The 22,185-nt window shown below is 46.9% G+C and overlaps 1 protein-coding gene across 8 annotated transcripts in view; it reads right to left on the bottom strand.

Annotated features, from left to right (window-relative positions):
- DAAM2 (dishevelled associated activator of morphogenesis 2) overlaps nt 1-22,185 on the bottom strand; it is a 683,500-nt gene that overhangs the window by 443,633 nt on the left and 217,682 nt on the right. For all 8 annotated transcript variants that reach the window (XM_073671724.1, XM_073671725.1, XM_073671726.1 and 5 more), the window contains exon 3: nt 20,991-21,080. In XM_073671724.1, the coding sequence (XP_073527825.1) occupies nt 20,991-21,080 (90 nt within the window). The remainder of the gene's footprint in view (nt 1-20,990; nt 21,081-22,185) is intronic.

Genomic DNA, 22,185 nt, shown 5'->3' with positions numbered 1-22,185 from the left:
TGTATCTAATCCTATCCTGTGTGATACTGTCTGCTGAGCTGTGTATCTAATCCTATCCTGCGTGATACTGTCGGCTGAGCTGTGTATCTAATCCTATCCTGTGTGATACTGTCTGCTGAGCCGTGTATCTAATCCTTTCCTGTGTGATACTGTCTGCTGAGCCGTGTATCTAATCCTATCCTGTGTGATACTGTCTGCTGAGCCGTGTATCTAATCCTCTCCTGTGTGATACTGTCTGCTGAGCCGTGTATCTAATCCTATCCTGTGTGATACTGTCGGCTGAGCTGTGTATCTAATCCTATCCTGTGTGATACTGTCTGCTGAGCCGTGTATCTAATCCTTTCCTGTGTGATACTGTCTGCTGAGCCGTGTATCTAATCCTATCCTGTGTGATACTGTCTGCTGAGCCGTGTATCTAATCCTCTCCTGTGTGATACTGTCTGCTGAGCCGTGTATCTAATCCTATCCTGTGTGATACTGTCTGCTGAGCCGTGTATCTAATCCTATCCTGTGTGATACTGTCTGCTGAGCCGTGTATCTAATCCTATCCTGTGTGATACTGTCTGCTGAGCCGTGTATCTAATCCTCTCCTGTGTGATACTGTCTGCTGAGCCGTGTATCTAATCCTATCCTGTGTGATACTGTCTGCTGAGCCGTGTATCTAATCCTATCCTGTGTGATACTGTCTGCTGAGCCGTGTATCTAATCCTCTCCTGTGTGATACTGTCTGCTGAGCTGTGTATCTAATCCTATCCTGTGTGATACTGTCTGCTGAGCCGTGTATCTAATCCTCTCCTGTGTTATACTGTCTGCTGAGCCGTGTATCTAATCCTATCATGTGTGATACTGTCTGCTGAGCCGTGTATCTAATCCTATCCTGCGTGATACTGTCTGCTGAGCTGTGTATCTAATCCTATCCTGTGTGATACTGTCTGCTGAGCCGTGTATCTAATCCTTTCCTGTGTGATACTGTCTGCTGAGCCCTGTATCTAATCCTATCCTGTGTGATACTGTCTGCTGAGCCGTGTATCTAATCCTCTCCTGTGTTATACTGTCTGCTGAGCCGTGTATCTAATCCCATCCTGTGTGATACTGTCTGCTGAGCCGTGTATCTAAGCCTATCCTGTGTGATACTGTCTGCTGAGCCGTGTATCTAATCCTCTCCTGTGTGATACTGTCTGCTGAGCTGTGTATCTAATCCCATCCTGTGTGATACTGTCTGCTGAGCAGTGTATCTAATCCTCTCCTGTGTGATACTGTCTGCTGAGCTGTGTATCTAATCCTATCCTGTGTGATACTGTCTGCTGAGCCGTGTATCTAATCCTCTCCTGTGTGATACTGTCTGCTGAGCTGTGTATCTAATCCCATCCTGTGTGATACTGTCTGCTGAGCCGTGTATCTAATCCTCTCCTGTGTGATACTGTCTGCTGAGCCGTGTATCTAATCCTCTCCTGTGTGATACTGTCTGCTGAGCTGTGTATCTAATCCCATCCTGTGTGATACTGTCTGCTGAGCCGTGTATCTAATCCTCTCTTGTGTGATACTGTCTGCTGAGCCGTGTATCTAATCCTCTCCTGTGTGATACTGTCTGCTGAGCTGTGTATCTAATCCTATCCTATGTGATACTGTCTGCTGAGCAGTGTATCTAATCCCATCCTGTGTGATACTGTCTGCTGAGCCGTGTATCTCATCCTCTCCTGTGTGATACTGTCTGCTGAGCTGTGTATCTAATCCTATCCTGTGTGATACTGTCTGCTGAGCCGTGTATCTAATCCTCTCCTGTGTGATACTGTCTGCTGAGCTGTGTATCTAATCCCATCCTGTGTGATACTGTCTGCTGAGCCGTGTATCTAATCCTCTCTTGTGTGATACTGTCTGCTGAGCCGTGTATCTAATCCTCTCCTGTGTGATACTGTCTGCTGAGCTCTGTATCTAATCCCATCCTGTGTGATACTGTCTGCTGAGCCGTGTATCTAATCCTCTCCTGTGTGATACTGTCTGCTGAGCCGTGTATCTAATCCTATCCTGTGTGATACTGTCTGCTGAGCTGTGTATCTAATCCTCTCCTGTGTGATACTGACTGCTGAGCCGTGTATCTAATCCTCTCCTGTGTGATACTGTCTGCTGAGCCCTGTATCTAATCCTCTCCTGTGTGATACTGTCTGCTGAGCCGTGTATCTAATCCTATCCTGTGTCATACTGTCTGCTGAGCCGTGTATCTAATCCTATCCTGTGTGATACTGTCTGCTGAGCTGTGTATCTAATCCCATCCTGTGTGATACTGTCTGCTGAGCCGTGTATCTAATCCTATCCTGTGTGATACTGTCTGCTGAGCCGTGTATCTAATCCTATCCTGTGTGATACTGTCTGCTGAGCTGTATATCTAATCCCATCATGTGTGATACTGTCTGCTGAGCCGTGTATCTAATCCTATCCTGTGTGATACTGTCTGCTGAGCTGTGTATCTAATCCCATCATGTGTGATACTGTCTGCTGAGCCGTGTATCTAATCCTATCCTGTGTGATACTGTCTGCTGAGCTGTGTATCTAATCCCATCCTGTGTGATACTGTCTGCTGAGCCGTGTATCTAATCCTATCCTGTGTGATACTGTCTGCTGAGCTGTGTATCTAATCCTATCCTGTGTGATACTGTCTGCTGAGCTGTGTATCTAATCCTATCCTGTGTGATACTGTCTGCTGAGCTGTGTATCTAATCCTCTCCTGTGTGATACTGTCGGCTGAGCTGTGTATCTAATCCCATCCTGTGTGATACTGTCTGCTGAGCTGTGTATCTAATCCTATCCTGTGTGATACTGTCTGCTGAGCCGTGTATCTAATCCTCTCCTGTGTGATACTGTCTGCTGAGCCATGTATCTAATCCCATCATGTGTGATACTGTCTGCTGAGCTGTGTATCTAATCCTATCCTGCGTGATACTGTCTGCTGAGCTGTGTATCTAATCCTCTCCTGTGTGATACTGTCGGCTGAGCTGTGTATCTAATCCCATCCTGTGTGATACTGTCTGCTGAGCCGTGTATCTAATCCCATCCTGTGTGATACCGTCTGCTGAGCTGTGTATCTAATCCTATCCTGAGTATTACTGTCTGCTGAGCCGTGTATCTAATCCCATCCTGTGTGATACTGTCTGCTGAGCTATGTATCTAATCCTATCCTGTGTGATACTGTCTGCTGAGCCGTGTATCTAATCCTATCCTGTGTGATACTGTCTGCTGAGCCGTGTATCTAATCCCATCCTGTGTGATACTGTCTGCTGAGCTATGTATCTAATCCTATCCTGTGTGATACTGTCTGCTGAGCCGTGTATCTAATCCCATCCTGTGTGATACTGTCTGCTGAGCTGTGTATCTAATCCCATCCTGTGTGATACTGTCTGCTGAGCCGTGTATCTAATCCCATCCTGTGTGATACTGTCTGCTGAGCCGTGTATCTAATCCTATCCTGTGTGATACTCTCTGCTGAGCCGTGTATCTAATCCTATCCTGTGTGATACTCTCTGCTGAGCCGTGTATCTAATCCTATCCTGTGTGATACTGTCTGCTGAGCCGTGTATCTAATCCTATCCTGTGTGATACTGTCTGCTGAGCCGTGTATCTAATCCTCTCCTGTGTGATACTCTCTGCTGAGCCGTGTATCTAATCCTATCCTGTGTGATACTCTCTGCTGAGCCGTGTATCTAATCCTATCCTGTGTGATACTGTCTGCTGAGCTGTGTATCTAATCCTATCCTGTGTGATACTGTCTGCTGAGCCGTGTATCTAATCCTATCCTGTGTGATACTGTCTGCTGAGCCGTGTATCTAATCCTCTCCTGTGTGATACTCTCTGCTGAGCCGTGTATCTAATCCTATCCTGTGTGATACTCTCTGCTGAGCCGTGTATCTAATCCTATCCTGTGTGATACTGTCTGCTGAGCTGTGTATCTAATCCTCTCCTGTGTGATACTGTCTGCTGAGCCGTGTATCTAATCCTCTCCTGTGTGATACTGTCTGCTGAGCCATGTATCTAATCCTCTCCTGTGTGATACTGTCTGCTGAGCCGTGTATCTAATCCCATCCTGTGTGATACTGTCTGCTGAGCCGTGTATCTAATCCTATCCTGTGTGATACTCTCTGCTGAGCCGTGTATCTAATCCTATCCTGTATGATACTGTCTGCTGAGCCGTGTATCTAATCCTATCCTGTGTGATACTCTCTGCTGAGCCGTGTATCTAATCCTATCCTGTGTGATACTGTCTGCTGAGCCGTGTATCTAATCCTCTCCTGTGTGATACTGTCTGCTGAGCCGTGTATCTAATCCTATCCTGTGTGATACTGTCTGCTGAGCCTTGTATCTAATCCTATCATGTGTGATACTGTCTGCTGAGCTGTGTATCTAATCCTCTCCTGTGTGATACTGTCTGCTGAGCCGTGTATCTAATCCTCTCCTGTGTGATACTGTCTGCTGAGCTGTGTATCTAATCCTCTCCTGTGTGATACTGTCTGCTGAGCCGTGTATCTAATCCTCTCCTGTGTGATACTGTCTGCTGAGCCTTGTATCTAATCCTATCATGTGTGATACTGTCTGCTGAGCTGTGTATCTAATCCTCTCCTGTGTGATACTGTCTGCTGAGCCGTGTATCTAATCCTCTCCTGTGTGATACTGTCTGCTGAGCTGTGTATCTATCTAATCCTCTCCTGTGTGATACTGTCTGCTGAGCCGTGTATCTAATCCTCTTCTGTATGATACTGTCTACTGAGCTGTGTATCTAATCCCATCCTGTGTGATACTGTCTGCTGAGCCGTGTGTCTAATCCTCTCCTGTGTAATACTGTCTGCAGAGCCGTGTATCTAATCCTATCCTGTGTGATACTGTCTGCTGAGCCGTGTATCTAATCCTATCCTGTGTGATACTGTCTGCTGAGCCGTGTATCTAATCCTATCCTGTGTGATACTGTCTCCTGAGCCGTGTATCTAATCCTATCCTGTGTGATACTGTCTGCTGAGCCGTGTATCTAATCCTCTTCTGTTTGATACTGACTGATGAGCCGTGTATCTAATCCTATCCTGTGTGATACTGTCTGCTGAGCCGTGTATCTAATCCTATCCTGTGTGATACTGTCTGCTGAGCCGTGTATCTAATCCTATCCTGTGTGATACTGTCTGCTGAGCCGTGTATCTAATCCTCTCCTGTGTGATACTGTCTGCTGAGCCGTGTATCTAATCCTATCCTGTGTGATACTGTCTGCTGAGCCGTGTATCTAATCCTCTCCTGTGTGATACTGTCTTCTGAGCCGTGTATCTAATCCTCTCCTGTGTGATACTGTCTCCTGAGCCGTGTATCTAATCCTCTCCTGTGTGATACTGTCTGCTGAGCCGTGTATCTAATCCTATCCTGTGTGATACTGTCTCCTGAGCCGTGTATCTAATCCTCTCCTGTGTGATACTGTCTGCTGAGCCGTGTATCTAATCCTATCCTGTGTGATACTGTCTCCTGAGCCATGTATCTAATCCTATCCTGTGTGATACTGTCTGCTGAGCTGTGTATCTAATCCTATCCTGTGTGATACTGTCTGCTGAGCCGTGTATCTAATCCTATCCTGTGTGATACTGTCTGCTGAGCCGTGTATCTAATCCTCTCCTGTGTGATACTGTCTGCTGAGCCGTGTATCTAATCCTCTCCTGTGTGATACTGTCTGCTGAGCCATGTATCTAATCCTCTCTTGTGTGATACTGTCTGCTGAGCCGTGTATCTAATCCTATCCTGTGTGATACTGTCTGCTGAACCGTGTATCTAATCCTATCCTGTGTGATACTGTCTGCTGAGCCGTGTATCTAATCCTCTCCTGTGTGATACTGTCTGCTGAGCCGTGTATCTAATCCTATCCTGTGTGATACTGTCTGCTGAGCCGTGTATCTAATCCTATCCTGTGTGATACTGTCTGCTGAGCCGTGTATCTAATCCTCTCCTGTGTGATACTGTCTGCTGAGCCGTGTATCTAATCCTCTCCTGTGTGATACTGTCTGCTGAGCCGTGTATCTAATCCTATCCTGTGTGATACTGTCTGCTGAGCCGTGTATCTAATCCTCTCCTGTGTGATACTGTCTGCTGAGCCGTGTATCTAATCCTATCCTGTGTGATACTGTCTGCTGAGCCGTGTATCTAATCCTATCCTGTGTGATACTGTCTGCTGAGCTGTGTATCTAATCCTATCCTGTGTGATACTGTCTGCTGAGCCGTGTATCTAATCCTCTCCTGTGTGATACTGTCTGCTGAGCCATGTATCTAATCCTCTCCTGTGTGATACTGTCTGCTGAGCTGTGTATCTAATCCTCTCCTGTGTGATACTGTCTGCTGAGCTGTGTATCTAATCCTATCCTGTGTGATACTGTCTGCTGAGCCGTGTATCTAATCCTCTCCTGTGTGATACTGTCTGCTGAGCCGTGTATCTAATCCTCTCCTGTGTGATACTGTCTGCTGAGCTGTGTATCTAATCCTCTCCTGTGTGATACTGTCTGCTGAGCCGTGTATCTAATCCTGTCCTGTGTGATACTGTCTGCTGAGCTGTGTATCTGATCCTCTCCTGTGTGATACTGTCTGCTGATCTGTGTATCTAATCATGTGTGATACTGTCTGCTGAGCTGTGTATCTAATCCTCTCCTGTGTGATACTGTCTGCTGAGCCGTATATCTAATCCCATCCTGTGTGATACTGTCTGCTGAGCCGTGTATCTAATCCTCTCCTGTGTGATACTGTCTGCTGAGCCGTGTATCTAACCCTATCCTGTGTGATACTGTCTGCTGAGCCGTGTATCTAATCCTCTCCTGTGTGATACTGTCTCAGAGAACCACACAGCACTACAACCCCCATCATTACTTGTATTTGCAGGTACATTATAATGGCTGCCCGGGTTCCCAGGAGACGCAGTGTGAATAGCGGCTTATATTAATGATGACCCAGGTTCCGGTTCTCGGAGGAGCTTTTATCCTGGTAGTTTTCTCTATTTGGTGTCGGCCTCCTGTCACCCCGATCTTTGTGGATACGTGCTTCCTGACAGTGGGGCGAGCGGGGTCCTGGTGACTGTGACACTCGGGGTCATCGAGGGACAATCGGCAACAACAATATAGGAACTGCTGAATGTTACAGTGTGAGCCCCATAGCAGGCTGACTCCAGAGAGAAACAGCTCAGAAAGTGCCACAGATCCCTCTGCTGTATAGGACACTTCTTCCTCTATTAGGACGTCACAATGTATCCAGCACTGTGTGACTATAAGCATCTCGCTGCTCAATAATGGGAACAAAGCCATCATGGGGAATCCAGATTGTGAGCCCCATTGGGGACAGCGATGATAATATCTGTACAGCGCTGCGGAATATGACGGCGCTATATAAGCAAAGAATAATAAATAAATCCTGTGGCCCGCAAGACCCAATTACTCCTAATACCGTCCTATATGGGACTTACCCCAATACAAAGAATTCCTGCAGTTTAGATTTCACTTCTTTCTTTTTTTCAGCACCCTGGCATGGCTGAGGGCTCCTCAGAGCATCCTGGCATGGCTGAGGGCTCCTTGGTGAACCCTGGCATGGCTGAGGGCTCCTCAGAGCATCCTGGCATGGCTGAGGGCTCCTTGGTGAACCCTGGCATGGCTGAGGGCTCCCCGGTGCACCCTGGCATGGCTGATGGCTCCTTGGTGCACCCTGGCATGGCTGAGGGCTCCCCGGTGCACCCTGGCATGGCTGAGGGCTCCTTGGTGCACCCTGGCGTGGCTGAGGGCTCCCCGGTGCACCCTGGCATGGCTGAGGGCTCCTCAGAGCATCCTGGCATGGCTGAGGACTCTTCGGTGCACCCTGGCATGGCTGAGGGCTCCTCGGTGAACCCTGGCGTGGCTGAGGGCTCCTGGAGTGTCAGTGTGGACATGAAGGGCTGGGAATTCAATTCAGGCAGTGCTCACTCTGCTCATGCAAGAGCTGTCAATCAAGCTACAGGAATATGCATGGCATAATGATTGATGGAGGAATAGTGCACTGAGCTCTCAGCCGCGTCAGGGTGCACCAAGGATCCCTAAGCCACGCCAGGGTGCACCGAGGAGCCCTCAGCCACGCCAGGGTGCACCGAGGAGCCCTCAGCCACCCCAGGGTGCACCGAGGAGCCCTCAGCTGCGCCAGGGTATACCGAGGAGCCCTGAGCTACGCCAGGGTGCACCGAGGAGCCCTCAGCCATGCCAGGGTGCACCGAGGAGCCCTAAGCCACACAAGGGTGCACCAAGGAACCCTCAGCCACCCCAGGGTACACCGACGAGCCCTCAGCTGCGCCAGGGTACACCGAGGAGCCCTGAGCCACGTCAGGGTGCATCGAGGAGTCCTCAGCCATGCCAGGGTGCACCAAGGAGCCCTCAGCCATGCCAGGGTGCACCGAGGAGCCCTCAGCCATGCCAGGGTGCACCGAGGAGCCCTCAGCCATGCCAGGGTGCACCGAGGAGCCCTCAGCCATGCCAGGGTGCACCGAGGAGCCCTCAGCCACCCCAGGGTGCACCGAGGAGCCCTCATTTACACATGTAATAAACCGCAATTTCTGAAAAACTAAAGAAGTGAGATCTATAGTGCAGGACTGAGATTCCTAGGGGCCGAGTCCCATACAGGACTGTATAAGTAGTTATAATCGAGTTTTGGGGCTGCAGACTCCCTCTAATCTCCCCAGATTATGTCCCCATCATTGTAAAATCGCTGGAAACCAGGTGAACAGAAGAAGTTACCAGGACGGCGCTGGAGGATTATTGGAGAACTGTAAATGACCGTGGAGTTGGCGCAGAGCTGAGATCTTATAAAACGAAGCGTTTTATCATGAGTTCAGACATTGGCTGTAAGATTTGGGGATATTATGTCCGCAGCCAAGATCTCTATCTGATGATGTCGTCAGCGCAGGTTCTTAAAGGAGAATGGTTACCATAAAAGCAAAGTGAAGAAAACTAATAAGAGAACTTTCTTTTGTCATATCAGCTTCCAGGATAAATATCATTTACACACAGGATTGTTCCATACGATCGATCGTTCATGTGATCAATTATCCCCGTCCGCTCTCTCGGGGGTTGAGCTACTTCTCACGGACAAAGATTTGCAGACATGAAGGATGTGATCAGCAATAATCAAGAACACTCAATTATCCGGATTCCTGAGTGATCGTTCAGGCGATGATCATCACACCTTACACATATATGAAGTCCTTTACAGATGTAGCAAAGGTCGTCTTGACTCAGATATAAAGCAGTGAGATATGACGGCACAATAAGTGTTAACCCATTCTCATCCTCTTCACCTTCTGTGACAAGTTATGGAGATGATCGGTGACGTTAACCCCTCCTGGGTCTGTCTCAGTCACCCTGCGGCGCTCAGACGAGGAGATGAACATATATTGTCATTGCGTCTTGTGCTTTATTGCACCTTCCAGCCATTATTATACCGGTTCTGGGAAGGGAAAAGTAAAAATACTTGGCAGGGACTATCCTTGTCCCGAATCTGGGAAGACTCCAGATTCCTAATTATTTCTCAGAACAGGAAGAAAGAAGGGAATGTGAAAGCGGCTGAGCCCTGGAGCGCGAGTAGACCGAAGCGTGCGAGGGTTAATCCGCTGCTGGACCCGTCCAATCAACCACTGAAATCAATGTCCTGGCCAATATGGCTGGAATGATGAAAAGTCGCCATTCATGACCCTAAGGGTAACGCCAGGTGGGCCGACAGATACATTGGGAGACTCGAGGGTTTGCACTTCGGCCCCAGAATATTTCCCAATTTCTTTCCTTTAATTTCTGGTATCATTTATCTCCGGTCCTGACTCCTGTATCCGGACCCCCATTGTTCTGCATTTCATCAGAATCTCAATTTTTCATCCCCCCCAAAAGCCAAAAGTGCGACCTGATGACGGAGGAGTGATGGAGAGGCTGAGGACCATGTTTTCCTGACCTCGTGTCTCAGAAGTATTTGACCTTCTATCAGAGCCACATGTTCCTGGGCAGTAATGGCGGCTCCAGGTCCCACATCACAGTCTTATATGAATCTTTACAAGATTTATAATATCTGCTCAGGGAATGAACCACAGAAAATACATCACCTGCAATGACAGCAGCTGACAGCGGGGGGCGCTATAGATAATGTGGAAAGCACAGGGAATGTTCTATGCACAGGGATTGTCACCTGTCGCTCTCAGATTTGGGGCACCTATAGAAATGAATAGATTGTCATTGATTTGAATGGGGTCCTGCAATGCTGTGTTTTACCAGTGGTGGCGCTGCAGTTAGAAGAAACATTTACATTGAGGCTCCCTGCAACATAACAGCCAGTAAAAGGGGCACCCAGCAGCAGCGTACACCTCCTTTATCAGGACTATGAGACCCCAATACGACATGCATTTATCTACATCAGCCCAATAAGTCGCCTTTTAGCAAAAAAAAAGTTTGTAAAAAGTTGGGATTTTAGCAAGTGTTTTTGAGGGGTGGAGCCTCAAAACAGGCTAAGAGTTAGAGGGAGATTTTAGATGGAGTTCCCCTTTAATTATATATATATTACAGATCGGTGGTGGAGCTGTGACAACCGCTCGCTCATTCGCTCGGACGTTAAGTCAGGAGTTGTCAAAGTTTAGACTGTTAAAAAATAAAACAGCGCCACACGAGTCACAGGTTATGTCTGGTATTGCAGCTTTACTGCTTTACTTATTTGGACTTGATCTTTGATCGCTCCTTATACTCCAGTCATGACCGAAGCAGCATTCAAGAAGCTCACTGTCGGTGCTCCCCCTGCTGGAGCAGTGGTTGTGTTACGGGAGACGCTGGATATCAGGAAAGTTTGAGTTTACACCAGTCATTGCCAACTACCAATAGACCATATCAGAGAGCAATGCATTGTGGGATCTCAGGTCATCTGCTAGTACTGGCTGACAGCAGAACCATGAATGCAGCTCTGGAGGTGACTGGAGAGCCAGACTGGAAGGTCATTGAAGTGACGACACTTATCACTGTGCGGAGGCGAAGAGACGACCAGAAATGGAGCTATCCTTTAAATATCGGTGAGGGTGTCTATTATAGGCGGACATAGCAATGGTGCAACCTGTGCAGCCACACAGGGGCCCGAGAGGTCAGGGGCCACATCCACCTCCAAAGCATTAAGGACACAAGGAGGCCCCTGCTTGGGACCACCAGTGGGCAGCCATGTGATCAGTATGTGAAGGTCTATGAGGGTCCACCATGGCCCCCGCAGACGATTACCACAGGATCTCACGATCCGTGGCCCCCAGGAGCGAGGGCAGAGGTCGGGACGGGGTAATGAACTCTTCCCGGGAATTCATGAGAACGCAAAAAACACAGACGACGTAAAAGCAGAGAAGATAATCATCTCCTGCCGGCACTTAGCGAGAGAGGAACCGGCCCAGAGCCAAGTTCATTACCGAGTGCGGCCCCTGCCAGCAGAACACGAGACCCCCGGGGCCATTTCCTTTTATTAAGCTGCAATTAAGAACTTGGGAATAATGACAAAACATGACTCTGCCACCTCCTTGCTGCCTTGTCTGGACATGGTGGTCATCCACCAACCATCCACCACTCCACCAACCATCCACCACTCCATCCATCTGAACCATCCAGGGTTGCACGGCATCGTCATTAAAAATGGCTGGTTTACAATCATTCTTCGTGTATGCCGGGGCCACTGCACCCTTTTTTTCTTGTGAGCGCTGTTTAGAGGCAGCTGAACAGTAGGTTTATGCACAACTGCAGCCTCTGGAGGATCCTACACTTTGAGGTTCGCAGACTCCAGAGGCTCCGGCAGCTTCACATACTTGTCTGCTGCTTTGTAATGATACTTTAGCAGCTGTTCTCTTAATCCAATGAATTTTTCTGGCAGAATCCTTCCTCATTATGCCTTTATCTGCACGAACCTTCCTCATTATGCCTTTATTTGCACGAACCTTCCTCACTATGCTGTTAACTGTACAAACCTTCCTCATTATGCCTTTATCTGCATGAACCCTTCTGTGCTCCGTATCAGCCGCAAATCACAGTATGATGATCATGCTAAAGTTTCCATGAAATATATTATGTTTTCATACCGTGTCACACTTTTTTGACAGCAGAGATCTTTTTTCTTTCCCATATTGCTTGAAATCTGCAGCTACTTAATGTGGAACGTCCTTCTTAACTAGTTTTCCTTTAATTAGGCACCTGGCAACTAATTATCACAGGGGTCTGAGATTGATATCAGTGATCCGAAGACCCCGAGACACAAACTGCCCATGAGGTTATGAGAAAAACAAAAAATTACATCTTTATGACACTTATGTCCAATCTGTAGAATAATTTGGAACGCGGCGTAATTATATATGTACAACTGGTACAACCTGGGCATCTCCTGTATATAATTATATATGTACAACTGGTACAACCTGGGCATCTCCTGTATATAATTATATATGTACAACTGGTACAACCTGGGCATCTCCTGTATATAATTATATATGTACAGCTGGTATAACCTGGGCATCTCCTGTATATAATTATATATGTACAGCCGGTATAACCTAGGTATCTCCTGTATATAATTATATATGTACAGCTGGTATAACCTGGACATCTCCTGTATATAATTATATATGTACAGCCGGTATAACCTGGGCATCTCCTGTATATAATTATATATGTACAGCTGGTATAACCTGGGCATCTCCTGTATATAATTATATATATACAGCTGGTATAACCTGGGCATCTCCTGTATATAATTATATATGTACAGCTGGTATAACCTGGGCATCTCCTGTATATAATTATATATGTACAGCTGGTATAACCTGGGCTTCTCCTGTATATAATTATATATGTACAGCTGGTATAACCTGGGTATCTCCTGTATATAATTATATATGTGCAGCTGGTATAACCTGGGCATCTCCTGTATATAATTATATATGTACAGCCGGTATAACCTAGGTATCTCCTGTATATAATTATATATGTACAGGTGGTATAACCTGGGTATCTTCAGTATATAATTGTATATGTACAGCTGGTATAACCTGGGTATCTTCAGTATATAATTGTATATGTACAGCTGGTATAACCTGGGTATCTCCTGTATATAATTATATATGTACAGCTGGTATAACCTTGGCATTTCCTGTATATAATTATATATAGACAGCTGGTATAACCTGGGCATCTCCTGCATATAATTATATATGTACAGGTGGTATAACCTGGGTATCTTCAGTATATAATTGTATATGTACAGCTGGTATAACCTGGGTATCTCCTGTATATAATTATATATGTACAGCTGGTATAACCTTGGCATTTCCTGTATATAATTATATATAGACAGCTGGTATAACCTGGGCATCTCCTGTATATAATTATATATGTACAGCTGGTATAACCTGGGCATCTCCTGTATATAATTATATATGTACAGCTGGTATAACCTGGGCATCTCCTGTATATAATTATATATGTACAGCCGGTATAACCTAGGTATCTCCTGTATATAATTATATATGTACAGGTGGTATAACCTGGGTATCTTCAGTATATAATTGTATATGTACAGCTGGTATAACCTGGGTATCTTCAGTATATAATTGTATATGTACAGCTGGTATAACCTGGGTATCTCCTGTATATAATTATATATGTACAGCTGGTATAACCTTGGCATTTCCTGTATATAATTATATATAGACAGCTGGTATAACCTGGGCATCTCCTGCATATAATTATATATGTACAGGTGGTATAACCTGGGTATCTTCAGTATATAATTGTATATGTACAGCTGGTATAACCTGGGTATCTCCTGTATATAATTATATATGTACAGCTGGTATAACCTTGGCATTTCCTGTATATAATTATATATAGACAGCTGGTATAACCTGGGCATCTCCTGTATATAATTATATATGTACAGCTGGTATAACCTGGGCATCTCCTGTATATAATTATATATGTACAGCTGGTATAACCTGGACATCTCCTGTATATAATTATATCTGTACAGCTGGTATAACCTGGGCATCTCCTGTATATAATTACATATGTACAGCTGGTATAACCTGGGCATCTCCTGTATATAATTATATATGTACAGCTGGTATAACCTGGGCATCTCCTGTATATAATTATATCTGTACAGCTGGTATAACCTGGGCATCTCCTGTATATAATTATATATGTACAGCTGGTATAACCTGGGCATCTCCTGTATATAATTATATATGTACAGCTGGTATAACCTGGGCATCTCCTGTATATAATTATATATGTACAGCTGGTATAACCTGGGCATCTCCTGTATATAATTATATATGTACAGCTGGTATAACCTGGGCATCTCCTGTATATAATTATATCTGTACAGCTGGTATAACCTGGGCATCTCCTGTATATAATTATATATGTACAGCTGGTATAACCTGGGCATCTCCTGTATATAATTATATATGTACAGCTGGTATAACCTGGGCATCTCCTGTATATAATTATATATGTACAGCTGGTATAACCTGGGCATCTCCTGTATATAATTATATATATATATACAGCTGGTATAACCTGGGCGTCTCCTGTATATAATTGTATATGTACAGCCGGTATAACCTGGGCATCTCCTATATATAATTATATATGTACAGCTGGTATAACCTGGGCATCTCCTGTATATAATTATATATGTACAGCTGGTATAACCTGGGCATCTCCTGTATATAATTATATATATATATACAGCTGGTATAACCTGGGCGTCTCCTGTATATAATTGTATATGTACAGCCGGTATAACCTGGGCATCTCCTGTATATAATTATATATGTACAGCTGGTATAACCTGGGCATCTCCTGTATATAATTATATATGTACAGCTGGTATAACCTGGGCATCTCCTGTATATAATTATATATGTACAGCTGGTATAACCTGGCCATCTCCTGTATATAATTATATATGTACAGCTGGTATAACCTGGGCATCTCCTGTATATAATTATATATGTACAGCTGGTATAACCTGGGCATCTCCTGTATATAATTATATCTGTACAGCTGGTATAACCTGGGCATCTCCTGTATATAATTATATATGTACAGCTGGTATAACCTGGGCATCTCCTGTATATAATTATATATGTACAGCTGGTATAACCTGGGCATCTCCTGTATATAATTATATATATATATACAGCTGGTATAACCTGGGCGTCTCCTGTATATAATTGTATATGTACAGCCGGTATAACCTGGGCATCTCCTATATATAATTATATATGTACAGCTGGTATAACCTGGGCATCTCCTGTATATAATTATATATGTACAGCTGGTATAACCTGGGCATCTCCTGTATATAATTATATATATATATACAGCTGGTATAACCTGGGCGTCTCCTGTATATAATTGTATATGTACAGCCGGTATAACCTGGGCATCTCCTGTATATAATTATATATGTACAGCTGGTATAACCTGGGCATCTCCTGTATATAATTATATATGTACAGCTGATATAACCTGGGCATCTCCTGTATATAATTATATATGTACAGCTGGTATAACCTGGGCATCTCCTGTATATAATTATATATGTACAGCTGGTATAACCTGGGCATCTCCTGTATATAATTATATCTGTACAGCTGGTATATCCTGGACATCTTCAGTATATATTGGTATGAACATTGCTGGTATAGCCTGGGTATATGTGATATTCCTGCAGTGATATGTCCGGCTGTGAGAGGTAAGGCAGTGATTCATGCCCTCTGGCTGCCGGAGCCGTGATGGACTGATGCCCGCTCTGTGAGGGTGGGCACCTGGAATAACAGTGGGCTGCAGTGGCGTCTGGAGGAACATGAGAACATGGTGTACGCGGGATAATCACTCACAATGGTTTCACCAGCTACACTGGTTGGCGCGCTGCCTGGGAGAGTCGGATGGCTGCACTGTCATGGCAGAACATGAAAGGATCCTGGGGGGCCGGAGAGGAAATGAGCGACCTGTGTGCAGCGCCCATCCCTGCAGGGGCAGGAAGCAATTCCCCCGAATAACAGGTGGGTGACATGAACAATGTGCACCGGGTCACTATACAGAGGTGTCTGAGCCCCGGAGAGAACATGGTCAGGCAGGACACAGGGAGCTCCGGCACAGCAGATCTGGGCATTATAGTCAGACAGCTGTGGAGTATCACGCTGTATCTAAGCAGGCTGGGAAATCCCTGTAATAGGGTGTCACTTTCACAAACACTGATCCTCCTTCTAGAGATGCAGCTAGTGGTGGCTGTGTGTACGGCTAGGTGTACGGCTGTGTATGGCTGTGTGTTAGGCTGTGTGTACGACTGTGTCTGTGTACCTTTGTGTGTTCGGCTGTGTGTACGGCTGTGTCTGTGTATGGCTGCGTGTTTGGCTGTGTGTGTGTACGGTTGTGTGTACGGCTAGGTGTACGGCTGTGTGTGTGTACGGCTGTGTGTACGGCTGTGTCTGTGTACAGTTGTGTGTACGGCTAGGTGTACGGCTGTGTGTGTACGGCTGTGTGTACGGCTGTGTCTGTGTACAGTTGTGTGTACAGCTGTGTGTACGGCTGTGTCTGTGTACGGTTGTGTGTACGGCTAGGTGTACGGCTGTGTGTGTGTGTACGGCTGTGTCTGTGTACAGTTGTGTGTACGGCTAGGTGTACGGCTGTGTGTGTACGGCTGTGTGTACGGCTGTGTCTGTGTACGGTTGTGTGTACGGCTAGGTGTACGGCTGTGTGTGTGTACGGCTGTGTGTGTGTATGGCTGTGTGTGTGTACGGCTGTGTGTGTGTATGGCTGTGTGTGTGTACGACTGTGTGTACGACTGTGTCTGTGTACCTTGTGTGTTCGGCTGTGTGTATGGCTAGGTGTACGGTTGTGTCTGTGTACGACTGTGTCTGTGTATGGGTGTGGGTTTGGCTGTGTGTATGGCTATGTCTGTGTACAGTTGTGTATACGGCTGTGTGTACAGTTGTGTCTGTGTACTGCTGTGTGTACAGCTAGGTGTACGGCTGTGTCTGTGTACGGTTATGTGTTCGGCTGTGTGTATGGCTGTGTTTGTGTCTGGCTGTGTCTGTGTATGGCTGTGTTTACAGCTATGTGTTTGGCTGTGTCTGTGTACGGCTGTGTGTGTACGGTTGTGTGTACGGCTGTGTGTGCACGGTTGTGTGTTTGGCTTTGTCTGTGTACGGCTGTGTGTACAGCTAGGTGTGTACGGATGTGTCCGTGTTTGGCTGTGTGTACAGTTAGGAGTACGGCTGTGTCTCTGTATGGTTGTGTGTTTAGCTGTGTGTATGGAGGTGTCTGTGTACGGTTGTGTATATGGTTGTGTGTATGGCTGTGTCTGTGTACAGCTGTGTCTGTGTACGTGTGTACGGCTGTGTGTTTGGCTGTGTGTATGGCTGTGTCTGTACAGTTGTGTATACGGCTGTGTCTGAGTACGGTTGTGTGTTCGGCTGTGTCTGTGTACGACTGTGTCTGTGTTCGGCTGTGTCTGTGTTCGGCTGTGTGTATGGCTGTGTCTGTGTATGGCTGTGTCTACAGCTGTGTGTACGGCTGTGTCTGTGCATGGCGGTGTCTGTGTACGGCTGTGTGTTCGGCTGCGTCTGAATGGTTGTGTGTATGGCTGTGTCTGTGCACAGCTGTGTCTGTGTATGGTTGTGTGTTCGGCTGTGTGTACGGCTGTGTCTGGTTGTGTGTACGGCTGTGTCTGTGTACGGCTGTGTCTGGTTGTGTGTACGGCTAGGTGTACTGCTGTGTCTGTGTACGGCTGTGTCTGTGTACGGTTGTGTGCTTAGCTGTGTGTACGGCTGTGTATGTGTATGGTTGTGTATATGGCTGTGTATACGGCTGTGTCTGAGTACGGTTGTGTGTATGGCTGTGTCTGTGTATGGCTGTGTTTACAGCTGTGTGTATGGCTGTGTCTGTGTACGGCTGTGTGTATGGCTGTTTGTAAGGCTGTGTCTAGTTGTGTGTTCGGCTGTGTGTAAGGCTGCGTCTGTGTGCAGTTGTGTGTACGGCTAGGTGTACGGCTGTGTCTGTGTACGGCTGTGTCTGGTTGTGTGTAAGGCTAGGTGTACTGCTGTGTCAGTGTACGGTTATGTGTTTAGCTGTGTGTACGGCTGTGTATGTGTATGGTTCTGTATATGGCTGTGTGTACGGCTGTGTCTGAGTACGGTTGTGTGTACGGCTGTGTCTGTGTATGGCTGTGTTTACAGCTGTGTGTATGGCTGTGTCTGTGTACGGATGTGTGTATGGCTGTTTGTAAGGCTGTGTCTAGTTGTGTGTTCGGCTGTGTGTAAGGCTGCGTCTGTGTGCAGTTGTGTGTACGGCTAGGTGTACGGCTGTGTCTGTGTACGGCTGTGTCTGGTTGTGTGTACGGCTAGGTGTACTGCTGTGTCTGTGTACGGTTAAGTGTTTAGCTGTGTGTACGGCTGTGTATGTGTATGGTTCTGTTTATGGCTGTGTGTACGGCTGTGTCTGAGTACGGTTGTGTGTACGGCTGTGTCTGTGTATGGCTGTGTTTACAGCTGTGTGTACGGCTGTGTCTGTGTATGGCTGTGTGTATGGCTGTGTGTATGGCTGTGTGTAAGGCTGTGTGTAAGGCTGTGTCTGGTTGTGTGTTCGCCTGTGTCTGGTTGTGTGTTCAGCTATGTGTAAGGCAGTGTCTGTGCGCAGTTGTGTGTACGGCTGTGTGTACGGCTGTGTGTTCGGCTGTGTGTACGGCTGTGTGTTCAGCTGTGTGTAAGGCAGTGTCTGTGTGCAGTTGTGTGTTCGCCTGTGTCTGGTTGTGTGTTCGGCTGTGTGTAAGGCAGTGTCTGTGTGCAGTTGTGTGTACGGCTAGGTGTACAGCTGTGTATGGCTGAGTCTGTATATGGCTGTGTCTGTGTACGGTTATGTGTTTAGCTGTGTTTACGGCTGTATGTATGGCTGTGTCTGAGTACGGTTGTGTGTACAGCTGTGTCTGTGTATGGCTGTGTGTAAGGCTGTGTCTGGTTGTGTGTTCGGCTGTGTGTAAGGCTGTGTCTGTGTGCAGTTGTGTGTACGGCTGGGTGTACTGCTGTGTCAGTGTAAGGCTGTGTCTCTGTACGGTTGTGTGTTTAGCTGTGTGTACGGCTGTGTATGTGTATGGTTGTGTATATGGCTGTGTGTACGGCTGTGTCCGAGTACGGTTGTGTGTATGGCTGTGTCTGTGTATGGCTGTGTGTTCAGCTGTGTGTAAGGCTGTGTTTAGTTGTGTGTTCAGCTGTGTGTAAGGCAGTGTCTGTGCGCAGTTGTGTGTACGGCTGTGTGTTCAGCTGTGTGTAAGGCAGTGTCTGTGCGCAGTTGTGTGTACGGCTGTGTCTGTGTATGGCTGTGTGTACGGCTGTGTGTACGGCTGTGTGTTCAGCTGTGTGTACGGCTGTGTGTGTATGGCTGTGTGTACGGCTGTGTGTACGGCTGTGTGTACGGCTGTGTGTTCGGCTGTGTGTACGGCTGTGTGTTCAGCTGTGTGTAAGGCAGTGTCTGTGCACAGTTGTGTGTACGGCTGTGTCTGTGTATGGCTGTGTGTACGGCTGTGTGTTCAGCTGTGTGTAAGGCAGTGTCTGTGCGCAGTTGTGTGTACGGCTGTGTCTGTGTATGGCTGTGTGTACGGCTGTGTGTACGGCTGTGTGTTCAGCTGTGTGTACGGCTGTGTGTTCAGCTGTGTGTAAGGCAGTGTCTGTGTATGGCTGTGTGTACGGCTGTGTGTACGGCTGTGTGTTCAGTTGTGTGTACGGCTGTGTGTACGGCTGTGTGTTCAGCTGTGTGTACGGCTGTGTGTACGGCTGTGTGTTCGGCTGTGTGTACGGCTGTGTGTTCAGCTGTGTGTAAGGCAGTGTCTGTGTGCAGTTGTGTGTAAGGCTGTATCTGGTTGTGTGTTCGGCTGTGTGTAAGGCAGTGTCTGTGTGCAGTTGTGTGTACAGCTAGGTGTACAGCTGTGTATGGCTGTGTCTGTGTATGGCTGTGTCTGTATATGGCTGTGTCTGTGTATGGCTGTGTCTGTGTATGGCTGTGTCTGTATATGGCTGTGTCTGTATATGGCTGTGTCTGTATATGGCTGTGTCTGTATATGGCTGTGTCTGTGTATGGCTGTGCTCCCTGTGCAGAATAGCTCCTCCTGTGCTCCACTGCTCTCTGCTGCCACCTACAGGTACAAACCTGCCTTACATCATTGGATTATCCAGCTAATATGGCCTCACTCTGGGCAAATGCGACCCAAATAGAAATTTCTGGGTTTTGTGGGAGCTGCTGATCAGATTCAGGTTGGAAAGTAAAGTTTGGGAGGTATGTGATTGGCTAACCTGCAGGTAAATCATCGACTCCTTGACGGTAAAAGTCCCTATTTGTTAGTAGAATAAAACATTTCAGAAACTTTTTATAAAGTTTTTAAAGAGAAGATTGGATTACAAAAGCGAAGGTTAAAGGGGTCGTCTGGATTATAAAACATGGCCGTACTATAGGTGGTATCTTATGTCTACCCCATTCACTGCAATGGAGTTAAGCTGCAATACCAGACACAACCTGTACACAGTTGTGGTGCTGTATCTGGAAAAAAAAACCTGAATAACCCCTTTATATTATGTTTTTACAGTATTAGGAAATACTCAAAGATGGTAATGTATGTCCTGAATGTCAGCAATACAGTCCAGTGGTAAGAAATAGGACAGACCCCATGATGTGCACAATATTGCGGTATAATATTACACTGCAGGGAGAAATGATAAAAGTAAAGCGTCTTTACTCCTCTACAAAGAGAAGATTCTGGATATAAAGCATTCAGTGATAGACAGGCTGTCAATAGCGTCAGTCAGCTGCTGCCAAGCCGCCCCATAGGATCCACACATCAGGGAGTCCTGGTCCCATCGGTGGCATCTGCCGCCTGGCGTACGGGCAGCTCGATGGCGAGGGCGGCGTCGGGGAACCTACCTTTTTCTTGCTGCAGTATATCTGCCACTTCTTCTCTGGGGGGAGGGCGAACATGGCCTCCCTGTTCTTTTCTGTGAGGTCCAGCTCATCCTGTCAATCAAAAGGAAAACAGAATCAGCGATGCAGCCGCCGAAGGGTTAAAAACATCCAAAAAGAATCATTTCCCCGACTCCTCTTTACACAACAGTAAAACCTCAAGGTTTTCTTACTTCTTCCCCACTGGAAAAAAAATAATTTAAATGTGAATTTAAAGGGTTTAAAGGGGTCTCAAATGATAATGATCCAGAAATACCCCAGCCATGAACCAATCCTGACCCCACTCTGCTCCTACAGCTGATGCTCTGCAACAATGTATCAGTGCAAGAAATGCTGAGAATAACAGGATCCTATCACAGAGAAGGGACAGCGGACAAGTCTATAGGGACCCCATTGTTATACATGGCTCCCCCCCATTATATCAGTGTGGACAGTGGGCTGGTGATAATCGGGGGGATATCACCGGGGGCCCTCGCTGCAGCTTGCTGACTATCTAGTGAACAGTAAAGAGATTTCTTGTATGAGGGGGGAAATAAAGCTACGGCTGAGCGAGCGAACATATGGAAATGCTTAAAAGATGGATTCCCAAATTTAAGGGGTAGACAAGTGAAACAACATCCATAGCCCTGTTACATAGGATTACTGGCCCAGAGTGAGATTCCAGATCTAAAATAAGCCAAGGAATGCTGTCTGAGGTCAGGGAACTTGTACAGCAGGAATAGGGGGGGCCGAGCTCCAAAGAAGACCACGACCTAAGACTTGTTTGCATGTATCCAGCTTAGGAAAATGCCTGTACACAAGAGGGGAGAACTGCGGAGCCCGGCCTGTATTCAGGAGCTCTGCGCTGCACCAGACGGAAAGCACAATGCATGCAGGATAGAGCAATACTCTGCAGTGCCCCCCAGGACAGAGCGATGCCACAGTGCCCCCCCGGGACTGAGCGATACTCTGCAGTGCCCCCCAGGACAGAGCGATGCCACAGTGCCCCCTCCCCGGGATAGAGCGATGCTCCACAGTGCCCCCCCGGGACTGAGCGATACTCTGCAGTGCCCCCCAAGACAGAGCGATGCCACAGTGCCCCCTCCCCAAGACAAAGCGATGCTCCACAGTGCTCCCAGGACAGAGCGATGCTCCACAGTGCCCCCCCGGGACAGAGAGA

Source organism: Phyllobates terribilis, unplaced genomic scaffold (assembly GCF_046119375.1).
Source record: "Phyllobates terribilis strain yellow unplaced genomic scaffold, ASM4611937v1 Scaffold_3__8_contigs__length_932513732, whole genome shotgun sequence".
NCBI lineage: Eukaryota > Metazoa > Chordata > Amphibia > Anura > Dendrobatidae > Phyllobates > Phyllobates terribilis.
This window is presented reverse-complemented; position numbering and strand designations above follow the sequence as displayed.